Source organism: Megalobrama amblycephala, linkage group LG7 (genome assembly GCF_018812025.1).
Source record: "Megalobrama amblycephala isolate DHTTF-2021 linkage group LG7, ASM1881202v1, whole genome shotgun sequence".
Lineage (NCBI taxonomy): Eukaryota > Metazoa > Chordata > Actinopteri > Cypriniformes > Xenocyprididae > Megalobrama > Megalobrama amblycephala.
The window spans coordinates 43,285,561-43,301,660 of NC_063050.1; the positions used below are offsets into that span (position 1 = coordinate 43,285,561).

Below are 16,100 nucleotides of genomic sequence, written 5' to 3' on the forward strand. Positions count from 1 at the left end.
CGCACCTCCTTTCCATCCATCGCTAATAGCCAGCTGACGGTTGTAGGAGAGTGGTTAAGGATATTCAACCCAAGCCGTCAGACTGATGTCATCAGAGAAGGAACGCCATTCCAGAGCGGAAGCAAATTTTTAGATTTTGGTTAAATCACCACGAAAAACTATTTTTTTGTGTATAAATTTGCACGGATTGATTAATTGTCCACAACAAGACTAGTATTGTGCGCCAACAAAGTAAATAGGGTCAATTTTGATTTCATGACGACTTTAACGGCTGACATTTGCCTACGCTGGATTGTGTCAAAAGCAAATCGAACCCATTATAATTATCATAGACCCTGTCTACACTGGATACAGTATACAGATGCACTTTCAGTTTCTGACAGTGAAAGAATTTTCGTTTTTGTTGTGTCCAATCTAAACAGCTCAATTGGGTCTCTGTACAGACTTCAGAAGGATCCCAGTGTCGGAAACAAGTGGATGGTTTATTTTAATGGTGTCCCGGATCATGTTGAAGGATTATATGTTTGTTCAGACCATTTTGTTTTGTGAGCGAGGCACAGTGTAATGGAGTTTGCAAAGAAACTTTGTAGAAAGATGAAGCAGCCAACTGTGTTGGATCTGACAGCAGCTACATCACAAACCGTAAGTAAATGATTTCATAATGCTTTGTCTGTAAATGACAGTTGTATATGGATAATGTTTTCAAAACACTTACTCCGGTGCAATAGCCAGTGGGCATTGATACTATTTCCAATGCAATGACATCATAACAGTGGCCGTTAACTGATAAGCCTTAAAGGAGCCACCCCTCAAAACTGGTCATTTCAGACATAATTGTTTTTCCTCATATATATTTGTTTGTTTTGTGCAAAAAAAAAATTATTAACATAATATAAGTGGACATTTAATTGAAGCAACATGTTAAATGATTAAAAAAAAAAAAAAAAAAAAAAAAATCAACAACATGACCCCTTTTAACGTCATCACAACAAACAGGTAAATTCATCTACTCATTAGTCTGCTTTTACAGCCTCCGTGTGTTTTTAATCATGCTCTTGCAAACTATTCTAACTCAAACTTTCAGGGAAAAAATAATGTTGGAAGCTTAATGGTGGTGTAGTTTGTTTGTAGCCTACATTTAGCCCTTTACTTCTTGTGATTGTATTTAGGCTTCAAAATTCATAAAAGTTGAGATCATTTGTGATGTTTATCACAATGAACAAAACGTGTAATAATCAAAATTTGTAGGTCATAGTGCTATTTCCTGCAAATGGAAGCCTATGGAAATATCCTATTGTGTTTTTGTTGAGGGAATTTGGGTGATGCTATCTTCCGAGTTGGCCTACAAAAACAAGTCATTACTGCAGCTATTTTTTTTCCTTTCAGATGCATCAAATACAAAAAACAAGTCCATGTCCCTTATAATCAGGTGCCATGAAATATGCATGTGATGCATCTCCAAAACAGTTGATTTAGATGTAATTAACTCATGTAAAATAGTTGACTTACACAAACTCCAGCTGTATGGCATATTCTTTAGAAATGAATGGGATCTCATCAGGGTCCAGTCTTTTAGCCAGCTGTAATGCACTGTCCCAATGTTGCAGGTCCCTTCTCATCTACACACACAACAGCACAACTGCTACAGTAGTCAATGCGACTTAGGAAGTCTAAAAACGTACAGTACTTACATGTGAATACATGTGAACTTTCATGCATGAGTGTGCATGTCTATTTTACCTCCAGGGCTGCCATGGGGTACGAAGATGTCAGATACAGGTCCTGTGCTCGGTTAAAGTCATTGCAGAACATGGCTAAATGACCAGCCAGCAAATTTTGATCCTCTATTCCCTGCAGACACAGTTGAGGAACAACACTTTAGTGTGTAAAAGAGTTTAAACACCTTCAACTCAACCTTGTGAAGAGAGAATTGCTTGTGGTCTCAGATAACCCAACACTTCATCACAACTTCTCCATTCAGCTAGGTTCGTCAACAATATCTCAATCCAGGACAGCCAGGAACCTTGGAGTTGTGATCGATGCTGCTAAACACAGACCAAAGTGCTAGAACTGCCCAGTCCTGCAGAATTGCCTTATACAACATTAGGAAGATCAGGCCCTTTCTATCAGAGCTTGCTACACAACTCCTTGTCCAAGCTCTTGTTCTATCCAGACTGGACTATTGTAATGCGCTCTTGGCAGGCTTTCCAGCATGCACTGTCAACCCTCTGCAAAGGATGCAGAATGCAGCAGCAAGAGTGGTCTTTAATGAGAGTGCACGTCACATCTCTCTTCATGAACTTGCACTGGTTGCCAATTGCCGTTTGTATCAAATTCAAGGCACTGATGTTTTCCTACAGAACAACCACTGGCTCTGTACACCTATAGCTAAACTCACTACTTCAGACATTATATGTTGTGCCCACCAGAAGCTTGTGTTCTACAAGTGAACGGCGCCTTGTGGTGCCATCCCAAAGAGGCACAAAATCACTTTCACAGACCTTTACCTTGACTGTTCCAAGCTGATGGAATGACCTGCCTAACTCAACCCGAGCTGCTATTTTCAAGAAATGGCTAAAGACGCATTAAAGGTCCCATTTTTCGTGTTTTTTTGAAGCTTTGATTGTGTTTATAGTGTGCAATATAACATGTGTCCATGTTTCGCGTGTAAAAAAACACAGTATTTTTCACATAATTTACTTATCTGTATACCGCTATTTCCACTGTCATAAAAACGGGCTGATGACTTCCTTGTTCTATGAAGTCCCTCCTTCAGAAATACGTAACGAGTTCTGATTGTGCCAGCGGTTCCTGTGCCCGGAAAGGTCACGCCTCTTACCATAACGTGGAGATGCACGCGCTCAGTGTTATTGTAAACATGTCTTTAATTTTACCCTATCAATTTGAGCCGGAATCAGACCCGGTGATTGGACTGCGGGATGAAAATAACAGCGTTTCGACGACATGGCGACAAACACACTCTACAAACGCAACTCTTGTGTATTCCTGTGGGCGGAGGTTTTAGTGACGTCATTAAAGAAGGAAGTAGAGGGATGTAGTCCAAACTGGCCGTTCGATGTAGGCGACTTCTGTTATATAAAATATCTCGCTTGGCATTGAACTTTGAGCTTTAAAATTTTACAGATTTTAATTATACTCTAACAACAACATTACACACTAACTAAAGTTTGAAACATGGGATCACGAAGAACGGGACCTTTAATACTAAAAAAATTTGTCTGCTAAATGATCAATAACATGCATTTAAAAAATAGATATGGTGAATTTCCATTTGATGCCAACTTTAAACCACTGCCTACTGAGGCAGTGGTTTAAAGTTGGCATCAGGGGTTTTGGAACAGAGCTAGTGACATGGTCACACCTTGATGTCCTCTAGTGACATGACCATGCCGACATTTCCCATCATGCGGTACACTCTAATGGCCAGTTCCACCTCCATGTGGTGCAGACACGCCCTGCCCAGCTCACCCCAGGCCTCAGTTCTGTTCAGAGCTTTACAGGTATTCCACGCATCAGAAAACCTGCACACAAACATTTCACAGAGTTCAGAACATTGCTGAAGAAATCAAGTGAACCTGATGCAATCATTTACAGATACATTTAACAACCGTGCTTTTAGAAGCATTTAGGTTTGTATTATTTGGCTTGATGTAGAGTAGTTAAGAATGCACAATAAACTACCAAATCAAACTAATGTAGCATGAAAGTACCTTTTCAGCATGATGGCCTGTTGCAGTAATGACTGGAGTTTGTCTTTGCTCGTGTCACTATGTGAGATGTTGAGGAATGAATGTGTGTTTAAAACCACACTGTTAATCTTCCCACTCTGGGTTTGACATGTCAGCTCCCCGTTATGCAACAGCAAGGGCTTATGGGAAAATGGCAACTTGGTGGCACCAACTAGAATCACTTTAGAGCCTAGAGAAAAACATACAAAAACATGTTACTAATGAAAATTCAGTAGCACTGTAGTCAGCTTCATTGCCCAGATAAAACAAAATGTCTATTACAAGGCACTGATGATTAGGAATGGGAATCGAGAATTTTTTAAAAAGACATATGTGAATATGTTTAAACAAAGTTCTGGAGCATCTGTATTCTTCCACTGTTACTATAATGAACAAAATATTACGTATAACTGTCAAGATAGTGATGAGCGCATTTTATTTTTTGTCGGCTGTGCATGTGAATCAAGAATAATCTTTCTAACATTTCTTGCAATTAAAAAATAATTAAACTTTTTTCCAGATGTGCACATCACATTAATGTTCTGTTGAAATTCACATAATTTTACATAACTTTACTTATCTCTCCAAGGCACTGTCCATACTTCCTCAAAAAATGACTAAAAGAACACCTACCAGAACCATTAAAGTATCCATAATCTTTACATGAACTTGGAACCAATATTACAATTAAGGATAAAAACATTCTGCTTTTTAGTTTTACCCTGTATGGTGTCTTTGTGGAAGGCATATGTGTAGACTTTGTCCTCCTCATACGCCACAAACACACCCTTATTGCTGATCCAGTTTTCCCACAACACCCCTTTAATGGCAGGAGAGAAGTCTGGGATCTCAAGCACTGAATCATTCACCTATAGGAAAAATAGATATCACTTGGTTTTAAAATTTGTCATCAGCCTCTCAGCAGTGTCATGTTTTTATTGCTGGTCATTAAAGAGATAGTCCACCAAAAATAAAAATTCTGTCATCATTTATTCACCCTCATGTCATTCCAAACCTACTTGACTTTCTTTCTTCTTTGGAGCACAAAATAAAATATTCTGGAAAATGTGTGCCAAAACTCTTGGCTCCCTGAATTCTTTAAAATAACATCTTTTGTGTTCCGCAGAAGAAAGAAAGTCATACAGGTTTAGAACAACATGATGGTGAGTAAATGAAGATTTTTTTATTTTTTTTATCTTTGTGTGAACTACCCTTTTAAGTGTGGAAACATGTTTGTTTGCGTGTACCGGACAGTATAGGAAGCCGTCACTTTTTTCATCAATAAAAACGAGACGTGTTCCATTGGGGTCGGGAAAGACTTTGCGTACACCCACTGTGTGGCGATATTCATTCACACTCTGCCAGTCTTCAAAATAGAAACACTGAATCAACCCGGTCTATACAATGAAAAAGAGAGAAAAACATAAGCAGAAAGAACACAAAGAATGATACACTTATGTAATAAGGTACGAAAGGCCATGTTATATCGTGAACAGAGTCACACTAAAGGGTTCACATCACTCACACTTGAGTGCCTTATTGCTTTTATCAAACTACAAAATATTAAGGGAATACTTTCATTAAAATGTTATTTTAATAAACATTTTGCTGCTAGAAGATATAATATACAGTACAGTCCAAAAGTTTGGAACCACTAAGATTTTTAATGTTTTTAAAAGAAGTTTCTTCTGCTCACCAAGGCTACATTTATTTAATTAAAAATACAGTAAAAAACAGTAATATTGTGAAATATTATTACAATTTAAAATAACTGTGTACTATTTAAATATATTTGACAAAGTAATTTATTCCTGTGATGCAAAGCTGAATTTTCAGCATCGTTACTCCAGTCTTCAGTGTCACATGATCCTTCAGAAATCATTCTAATATGCTGATTTGCTGCTCAATAAACATTTATGATTATTTTCAATGTTGAAAACAGTTGTGTACTTTTTTTTCAGGATTCCTTGATGAATAGAAAGTTCAAAAGAACAGCATTTATCTGAAATACAAAGCTTCTGTAGCATTATACACTACCGTTCAAAAGTTTGGGGTCAGTAAGAATTTTTATTTTTATTTTTTTGAAAAGAAATTAAAGAAATGAATATTTTTATTCAGCAAGGATGCATTAAATCAATCAAAAGTGGCAGTAAAGACATTTATAATGTTACAAAAGATTAGATTTCAGATAAACACTATTCATCAAATAATCCTGAAAAAAAATATTGTACACAAATATTTTGTACAATTGTACACATTAAATGTTTCTTGAGCAGCAGATCAGCATATTAGAATGATTTCTGAAGGATCATGTGACACTGAAGACTGGAGTAATGATGCTGAAAATTCAGCTTTGCCATCACAGGAATAAATTACTTTGTGAAATATATTCAAATAGAAAACAGTTATTTTAAATTGTAATAATATTTCACAATATTACTGTTTTTTACTGTATTTTTAATTAAATAAATGTAGCCTTGGTGAGCAGACGAAACTTCTTTTAAAAACATTAAAAATCTTAGTGGTTCCAAACTTTTGGACTGTACTGTACCATATATAAATAAGAAAACGTAATATATTATTAACTAGAGGTGTTAATCTTCACTTGCCTCATGATTCGATTAAGATTCAGAAAGTAATGGTTAATGATCGATTCTTGATGCACCTTTTCCTCCAATTCTTTTATTATTAATAATTTATATATAAATAACTACAATTACAATAGGAATTAACTAGTACTTTTTGTTATTTTATCTTTGAGATAAATAAGAACAAAGATGCAAATAACAAACAGTAGAACAAATACAATTAAAGGGATGGTTCACCCAAAAACCAAAATTCTGTCATTATTTACTCACGCTCATGTTGTTCCAAACCCGTAAGACCTTCGCTCTTCTACAGAACACAAATGAAGATCTTTTAGATGAAATCTTTCTTTCTCTCCAAAGACAGCTACCAACAAACTTTGACGCTTCAAAAAGTTCATAAAAAACTAATAAAACTAATAAAATTGATTGGTTTAGTCCAAATTTTCTGTAGAGACTTGATCGCTTTATATGATGAACAGATTTAATTTATGCTTTTATTCACATATAAACATTGATCAGCAAACATAAACAGAAGCTCAAACGAACCTGCTTGACACGCGATAACAAACCTCTTGCGGAAGCTCAAACGTAACACACGAAAATGAACCTCATTTGTTCTCGCATGCATCAAGCAAACATGCTTGAGCTTCTGTTCACCACAACTGATGTGCAAGTTGATGAATGTTTATGTAAATAAAAGTCTCAATTAAATCTGTTCATCATATTTGATGCATCATTTGTGATGCGAAGATGAACGAAAGTCTTACGGGTTTGGAACGACATGAAGTTGAGTAATGACAGAATTTTCATTTTTGGTGAACTAACCCTTTAAATCTATTTAACAGAAGCATTCAAGTAAGAAATAATACAGGAATTGAATAATCAAATATACTATAATATACAAAAAATAAGTTAAAAAAAAAAATCACTGCATAGTCTTTAGTGTATTAATTACAAATTAACTGATTGTATGTGTTTTATAAAGTGTATTAGCACAAACCAAACAGCATCCAGGACAATAACTATCCATTTAATTAATAAAATCAGGTAAGGATGAAAAAAAAGAAGAGGTATTTGTGAATGACTCACATCAGTCCCATAATACAGAAACTCAGAGGTGAGAGCATGACTGAGGATGCGGTATTTCTGGTCGGGTTCCGGAAACAGTTTTGTCTGTCTGTCCTCCTGAACAATCTGCTCATCTCCATCAATCTTTCATATACACACACATTAAAACAAAAAGTAAGCAAAAAAAAGTTAACAGTCATATATTCAGAATTTTGTACACATGATTGTCTTCTTACCACGTGCAACTGGACTTTCCCCTCAAACAGGGCAGCAGCATAGTCACAGTTCAGGCACATACTGGCCACTGTCCCTAAATACTCAGTGTCTTTTACACGCTCCACACCTGAAACACACACATGCACACTTAAGTAAAGTTACTGCTACAAGTCAGAATATTTCCTTTTTTTCTCTAATGTGAATTCATACTGTTCCTCACTTACCACCATCTCCTAATGCATAAAACCATGCTCTGTTATTCATGCCCACAGCAACATGATATGGTCCCACAGCTATGAAATTAGGCTCCACCTCCACTGCCATAGCAACGGGGGACTCCTAAGAAGAGATAAAATGCCATCTATAAACTATATTTTTACATTTTATGGAGAAAAAAAAAAAAAAAACATTCTGGCAAAACCACAAAATTATAGGGTGTTGTGGGTGGTTGCAAGGGCATTGTCGTTCTAAGGGTGTTGCTAGGGTGGTTGCTAGACGGTTGCTTAATGGTCCAAATTAAAAGAACCCGCCCTAAATCTCTAGATATGGCTCGGGTCCTTCTTTCAACAAAAGTCTAAGGGATTTTTTTTAACCATTTCGTCGCATACCAGATAGAGCTGCACGATTAATTGTTCAAAGATCGCAATCTTGATTCAAACAGCCATGCAATCGTGACAACAATTTGGCTATATCTATTATGTAAAAAAAAAAATTGTCATTGAATCAATCATTCAAGAGGTTCGTTCAAAAACACAGATTCACCCAGTAATGAAACAAGTGAATGCTGTTTCAATTCGCATACTATCCATCCTAAATAGTATTCGAAATTAGAATTAGTGTGCCCCCACATCGTAGTAACTTGAAATGAGTGTTCTAAAGACACTCAGGTGGTCTACTATTTCCAGTTAGAATTTGAAATGCAGATCCATGCACATTCTAACAGCTAATATTGCCCACAACCCATTGCTCATTGGATGAGGATTAAAATAGAAAAAACAAGAAACAAGTGTCAATAAACTACAAACATGGCGGATGTGACGCAAGGTGCAATCATAAAGAAGTAGTGAAGAAGAAGTGTTCCAAAGCTTGCCTACTATTCTGATACACACTCAAATGAATGTCCTTTTTCTTCACAAAAGCTACATACTTTGAGGGCATGGTATAAGTAGGCAAACTGGGACACAGCAGAAGTATTTATGAGTGAGTCATTAAATCATTCATTCAAAACTATTTTTTTAATTATTAAAAGGATTAGTCCACTTTTAAATAAACTTTTCCAGATAATTTACTCACCCCCATGTCATCCAAGATGTCCATGTCTTTCTTTCTTCAGTTGAAAAAAAAATAATGTTTTTGATGAAAACATTCCAGGATTTTTCTCCTTATAGTAGACTTCAATGGGCACCAAACAGTTGAAGGTCAAAATTAGTTTCACTGCAGCTTCAAATTGTTCTACACAATCCCAGATGAAACCATCGCTCATTTTCTGAAAAAATTGAAAATTATATAAGTTTTAACCAGAAATGCTCATCTTGAACTAGCTCTCTTCTTCCTTTCCTCTATTTGAATTCCAGCAGTGTAGATGCTGCTAAATGTATTACTGCCCTCCACAGGTCAAAGTTTTGAACTAATTTTTATATGCAATATGCTAGTATATAACAATTAGTTCAAAACTTTGACCTGTGGAGGGCAGTAATACACTTAGCACTGTCTACACTGCCAGAATTCTAATAAAGAAGAAGAAGAGAGCTAGTTCAAGATGAGCATTTATGGTTAAAACTTATATAATTTTAAATTTTTTTCAGAAAATGAGCGATGGTTTCACTAGATAAGACCGTTATTTCTCATCTGGGATCGTGTAGAACAATTTGAAGCTGCAGTGAAACTAATTTTGACCTTCAAGTGTTTGGTGCCCATTGAAGTCTACTATAAGGAGAAAAATCCTGGAATGTTTTCATCAAAAACTTTAATTTCTTTTCGACTAAAGAAAGAAAGACATGTACATCTTGGATGACATGGGGGTGAGTAAATTATCAGGAAAAGTTTATTTAAAAGAGGACTAATCCTTTAATTCAGATTAATTAAATATTTTTTTTAAATAGACTGCAGAAATTAACATTTTGTCAGAACCTCTAGTTATTACATGTGATTTTGTTTGGTTGTATATTCAGAATCGTGATCTCTATTTTAAACAAAAAAAAATTGTGATTCTCAATTTATCCTGAATCATGCAGCTCTAGTGCCAGTTATTCGATTATAAATCGTAATTCTGATTGCTTAGATAAGTAATAGCACACCTCTTTTCAACAAGTTGCACAATTTGTGGTATCATACACATTTGTAGCTCACACAATGAAAGACAGGTTACAAACATGTTTAGTATTTAGCATTAGGAGTTTGGAAAAAGGTTACGAATAATTGTATAATGATGCTTTGTGAGCACATGTATTACGAGTAACTCATTTTTTTTTATATAAGTGTATATGTTTTTGTGTCGTCTCCTCACCCCTTCCACATGGTTAGCGACTGTAACCTCCAGCAGGGATGTAAGATATGCAATTCTAGTGCCACTGCTGTCTCCCAATATGGGCAACTTGGTGAGGAAGACATGCAAAGTGCCCTGCTGAGAAGACACAGCTAACAGCTGCCCATCATCAGTCCAACACATCTGATCAAGGCCTGAGAAAGACATGTACGCAGAGTATTCAGTGAATATGCACACTTCAGAGAGAACAAATGTTTTTTTTTTTTTTTTTTTTTTTTTAACACATATACAGTACATCAATATGTCTCAGAAACTATTTCATACCTTTGGTCTCCTCATCCAGTGTGACTATAGCATACATCTCCTTCAGATCAGTCAGGTCATGTATCTTAATACTCACAGAGAGATACAATAGTGTTATCTTACAGCACAGAAAGAAAATTTGAAGTTCAACTGTCATGATTGGACAAGAAAGCAGTGGAGTGTTCGTCTGAGAGCTGTAGGTGAGGTCAATCCTTTAAGTAAATTGGTTTTGACAACTGACTAACACGTGATCAGTTTATCACAAAAATGTTGTATATAGCAGTTATGCAAACATATATTGTAATGTGCATACTAACAAAGTTCCTTTAAAGGTGCTAAAGAGGATCTTTTCGTCGACTGAGAAACCAAAGACTGTTACTGAGTTTTTGAAATGAGCGCATGCGTAAGAACAACCCCCCTCCTTCGAAGGAACGCCTCCCAAAACTCGTAAACACTCGCACGAGTGTTTACCACCGGCATTCGCTGTGTCGTGTTAGTGGATTCATTATGTCAGACTCACCGCAGGTAACTCATAATCTGCAGTTGTTACTCCTGTCTTCTGACAAAAACATCGCATGCGGCGCCTGTGGAGTGTGGAAAGTTACTGGAGCGCGCAGCCGCACTCGTCTCTCACAAGGAACGTCATGGCAGTGATTGACAAGCCAGAGGGCCAATCGTTTATGCAATGATCGCGTAAACGATTGGCTGATGTTTTTAAGGCCCTACCTTGTGCACAGATGATGTATATTAATATTATTCCTTTCAGTGCACCTAATAAATAGTCTTTTATCAGTTAGTAAAGACAGTTTCAAGTAATATTGCAAAAATGTATAAAACAAAACATCCTCTTTAGCACCTTTAAGGCAAGTCATTTCACTCGGCGGCCATCTTTGAAACGCTTCTCTGGCAGCTATTTTATTTCTCTTTGAATGGGGAAACATCAAATTCTCCAAAGCTGTTCACCAACGTTACGATTAAATGTTATATTTGAAATCACCAATGAAATCTGACAACTGTCTCATAAATTTTGTTTCTTAATAAACAGCATTATTCAGGCTGGACCAGCAAATGCACATGTGCAGTCATAAGCACATGTCTCAATGACTTTACAATTGGCTCTTTTATTTAGAAGGCAGGACTTATTCCACCATACTGTGCGTTGCACTTTCTCCCATTCACGGTAATGTGAGTGCACTGTCTTTGTATATCTAGTGTTTGATACTAATAAACACTTACCAGTTGTCCCCACAGGACGCAGCCTTGTTTAGTGACTGTGAGATGGCGATGCTTGTCAGGCTGTCTTTATGATTGTGGGCTTGAAACAACTCTTGGCCAATCTCACGGATATGTGTGGAAATTACCACAAAATAACCATGTGAAAATCCAATCATGATATAGCCATCCCCATACCTACAGAGAGAAAGGAAAATATGTGTTCAGTGTTTTGATTGACTTTTTTTGTGTTATAAGAAAGGAACATTCTAAATAATTATAAAATGTATTATTATCATTATTAATAATAACTAAAATTGCAGTTACATTTTGTGCGACAACCAGGATTTTTTTTATTTTTATTCTTAGTTATTGTTTTTAAGCACATTTTTAATTGATCCAAAATGACTAAATTGATTGAAGGAACAGTCCTTCTATCTGTGGTTAAATGTCTTGTTTGAGCACAATGGTCAAAGAGTTAAAACAGTCACTCCAATATTTTAGTACATCTGTGTGCGTGCATGCATGTGTGTATTTGTACCAGCGGTAGGAAATGATGTTGCCGTAACGCTGCTGGAAGGCCAATTCTATAGGGTTATCGGGGTCATTCAGGTTAAAAAGAAACAGGGTCTTCTTACCCAAAGCAACACTCACCTGCAAGGTAAAGATCATTTAGAAATATTTGCATACAACGTGAAACAATGTTAAAAAAAAAAAAATATATATATATATATATATATATATATAGAGCTGAAGAAAGTTTAGTTTCACAGTTTGTACAGCAATGCCAGACAGCTATTTGCATCCATAAAGTTCAAAATAAAGAGAAAATAACCAAAAGATATATATCTTCACTCTCCATCCAGCATCCAGTCTCTAAAAGAGGTCATTCTTGAAGAATGGAAAAAGATAGATGTTGCGAAATGTCGCCAACTTATTCATTCCATGCCTAGAAGACTTGGTGCTGTCATTAAAAATTATGGAGGCCATACAAAGTACTAGATGTAGTAGTTTTTGTTGTGGGGTGTACTCATTTTTGCATCACCCTAATTTGAGTAAAACTGAAAAATTTGTAATCTAAGTTATATTATTAACCTTACTTTCATGTTATAAGTTAAACAGATGTTATATTCAATTTAGTCTTGTCAACATTTTGGAAATTGTTTTTGTTTTGTTATTGAGATATTGTTTAAAATGTTGCTTTTCAAAGGGGGTGTACTCAGTTATGCTGAGCACTGTAAGTACAATCAGTGTAATAATCAAGTAAAATGAGCATGTCAACATACAGTGCTTTCTCCTGGAGATGATCTCTCATCTGTTTTCATCACTGAGAACTGAACATCTGCAGGATCTGCTCTCACAGAAGTCTGAAGGCAAGAAAGAGAGCAGAAAACAACATTTCAATCTATATGTCTGCATCAACCGATACAATAATACAGGATCTCGCTCTGACAGATCCTCACGTACCTGCCGAATGGTGTCTCCCTCGTGGTTGCTGATTGTTATGCTGCGGTCTTCACTGCCTAACGCCAGGAGGTTGTGAGAGCTCCAACAGCCACATGTGATTTTCTTTGTATGCTTACCTACATGTACATTATGTACAGTATGCATGATGTGGGAACTATTCACACAGCATTCTATTCAATACATTTAAAAAATATATATTTTTACTGAAAATAAATAGTAGAATAGAGATGAAAATATACAGAGTTTTGAGGAAAGAGAAAAGTACATTTGATAAGGAGTACCTAAACTCCAGAGTTTAAAGAGTGTATTCCCTACGGCAAATACTTTTTTGTGCCTGCCCAAATATATATATATATATATATATATATATATATATATATATAAAACAATTGCAAGAGGGATCAAAGAAACAATAAACATTTGAAAAAAGGCTACCTTTTCTGGTCCTTTGGAAATGTTTTATCCATTTCATTAATATATATTTAATATTAATATTATACTATTATAATAGAATAAATTATATTTATAAATAAATTACATTAATATAAAAAACACATCTGAAAGAATAAATAAATATATGACTTGAAAACTATTTACACAATTTTTTTAAAATTCTATTTTACCCAGAACAGGAATCTTGCGTGAGGTTTGCTGGTTGTAGATGAGAAGGTTTCCTTTAGATGTGCCAACAGCCAACAGTGGCCCAGTTTTGGACCAGAGCAGGAAGGACATCTGATCTCTGTATCAACACGAAATTAGCAAATGAAAAAAAGCCATAATCTCTAAAAACACATCTGATTTCAAGAGTTTATTCAATAACATGTTCCCTCTCTCATCACTCACCTCATGCCACTGTCTAGCTGAGAGGTTTTGTTAACATTTGCATCCCACAAGTAAATGGAACTGGACTTTTCAGAAATTACAGCCAAGATATCACCATCTTTATCCCAGTCAAGAGATACACAATTCCTGCATGGACAAAACACGAAAGTATGAGCAACTACAGAAAGAGAATGTCAGTCCTGCAATATTACTGCTCTTTAGTTATAAAGAATTACATTTATCTATCTAAATTACAGTCTCAGACAGAACAAACCTGAATTCTCACTTACCCAGGAAGGTTTAACTCATTGACCTTCTGTCCATGCCGATCAAAGATTTTTACAAAATTGTCAGGGCTGTGGATAATATAAAATATTTCACTCAAATGTTGCTTAAAAAGAATAACACTTCTTTTGGCTATGGCTATATAAACCAGCAAACAGTTACTCACCCTGCAACTGCAAGATAGTTTCCTACTGTTTTCTGCCATTTGTATTGCAAACATGATCCAGACCAGGACTTTTCTGACAGCGTGAAAACACGCTGAAAAGAAACCAAACAAGTCTCAAATCAATATTAAACTGCAGTCATACAATACCAGGGAAAATGACAACAAAACGACATAGTATCAGCAAAGATAACGTAATAACGGTCCAATTCTTTTGGTCAACATTTATACTATTAGCAGACACTAAAGTTTAGTTAACGTAATCATTATTTTGCAGTTTATTCACTTTTATTAAACATACATTAACTGGTAAAAGACATGCACTGCTGCTGAGCTAACTAGCCATCGTGCTAATGCTATATGTGATGATTTTAAAGCGTCTTCGCGAAAGCACATGTGCTCTTCCAATAGCTATATCGAGTTTAAATGCAATAGGACATTAAGTGGTTTTATATATAAAAACATACTTGCCTTCATTTTTGTTTGACGAAAACGTTACACTTCCCAGGGTGCTTCACTCCGACGCGTCTTGATCTCTCTTAGCAACCACTTAGCAACAGCCAGTCAGCGTTCAGCAAACAGTAACATGATTTACAAAACAGCAGAATAAATAGAAGAAAAAAGAATAAAATCTGCCCATATTATATATGAAGCATAATATAAATAGCTGAAAATGCATGGTTGATAGTAATATATTTTAATAGAAAATGGATTTTGTTTATACCTTCACAATTCACGAATATATTACAATATTTTGTCAAAACATTAGGAAAAGCAACCTTTTCTGTTCTTGGGGAAACGTTTTATTTTAATTAATAAAATTGTATTAATTCATAAATATTATTTATTTATTATATTAATATATATTGTTCATATATTATGTTTGTTTTTTTGTTTTTAAGTTTTGATTTTAAAATAAAAATGCAAATATCTGGAAGAATAAATAAATAAAATATGTTTAAAAATATATATATATCCTGAAAGATCCATGTGCAACCATTAAAAAGTTGAAACTGAGACCAAATGTGAAATTTAGATCTTAAAGGCAGCTAACTTACTTTATTCTGCTTGTTGTCATATAAAAAGCTGCCAAGTACATTTTTAATCGTATCAGGACAATATCAAAAGGTGTCTGTCTCCCTCATGTGGAAGTGAGAGCAAACGCACCCATTGTGACTGGCCTTTTTACTAAACGTCAGAGACGCTATTAAAGGGATAGTTCACCTAAAACTGAAAATTTTGTCATCACTTACTCATCCTTATGTTGTTTTAGACCTGAAACAGATGATAAAATTTTCATTAAAAAAATTTTTAAATAAAAATTTAAATGAAAATTTTCATTTTTGGGTGAACTATTCCTTTAAAGTGCACAATCTTAATGGGAACATTGTCAATTCATGCTGATTAACATAATCCCAGCATCATCAGGTTTTGAATGTATTGATTGTAACTTCCAAAAATTATTAATTTATTTTTCACATACACAAACATGATATCTAAGTTCTAAGTTGATTAGTGTATAAAAATATTCAAAAGGGAGGATACTTTTGTTTTAGCTTTTAGCAACTTAATTATTAATACATGTATACCAAATTTCTTCAAAGATAAATAAATATATATTTATTACCTGTATATTGTGTTGTGTTTATCAAAATTAAACTGGTACAAAATTATAGACCTCAATTTACAGATATTTAAATAGTATATTGAACTTAAATCATGTACATACAGGCACAGTATTA

At 35.1% G+C, this 16,100-nt stretch overlaps 1 protein-coding gene across 1 annotated transcript in view; it reads right to left on the reverse strand.

Annotated features, from left to right (window-relative positions):
• wdr19 (WD repeat domain 19) overlaps window positions 1-14,954 on the reverse strand; it is a 29,002-nt gene extending 14,048 nt beyond the window's left edge. The window contains exons 1-20 of the mRNA XM_048197620.1: window positions 14,830-14,954; window positions 14,362-14,453; window positions 14,201-14,266; window positions 13,932-14,057; window positions 13,712-13,827; window positions 13,089-13,204; window positions 12,908-12,988; window positions 12,163-12,275; window positions 11,646-11,819; window positions 10,431-10,501; window positions 10,128-10,300; window positions 7,846-7,960; window positions 7,642-7,748; window positions 7,427-7,549; window positions 4,997-5,146; window positions 4,471-4,618; window positions 3,732-3,939; window positions 3,383-3,542; window positions 1,741-1,851; window positions 1,510-1,619 (exon numbers count right to left, since the gene is read on the reverse strand). Coding sequence (XP_048053577.1) covers window positions 1,510-1,619; window positions 1,741-1,851; window positions 3,383-3,542; window positions 3,732-3,939; window positions 4,471-4,618; window positions 4,997-5,146; window positions 7,427-7,549; window positions 7,642-7,748; window positions 7,846-7,960; window positions 10,128-10,300; window positions 10,431-10,501; window positions 11,646-11,819; window positions 12,163-12,275; window positions 12,908-12,988; window positions 13,089-13,204; window positions 13,712-13,827; window positions 13,932-14,057; window positions 14,201-14,266; window positions 14,362-14,453; window positions 14,830-14,835 — 2,366 coding nt within the window. The 5' untranslated portion in view covers window positions 14,836-14,954. The remainder of the gene's footprint in view (window positions 1-1,509; window positions 1,620-1,740; window positions 1,852-3,382; window positions 3,543-3,731; window positions 3,940-4,470; window positions 4,619-4,996; window positions 5,147-7,426; window positions 7,550-7,641; window positions 7,749-7,845; window positions 7,961-10,127; window positions 10,301-10,430; window positions 10,502-11,645; window positions 11,820-12,162; window positions 12,276-12,907; window positions 12,989-13,088; window positions 13,205-13,711; window positions 13,828-13,931; window positions 14,058-14,200; window positions 14,267-14,361; window positions 14,454-14,829) is intronic.
• Between the last annotated feature and the right edge of the window lie 1,146 nt (window positions 14,955-16,100).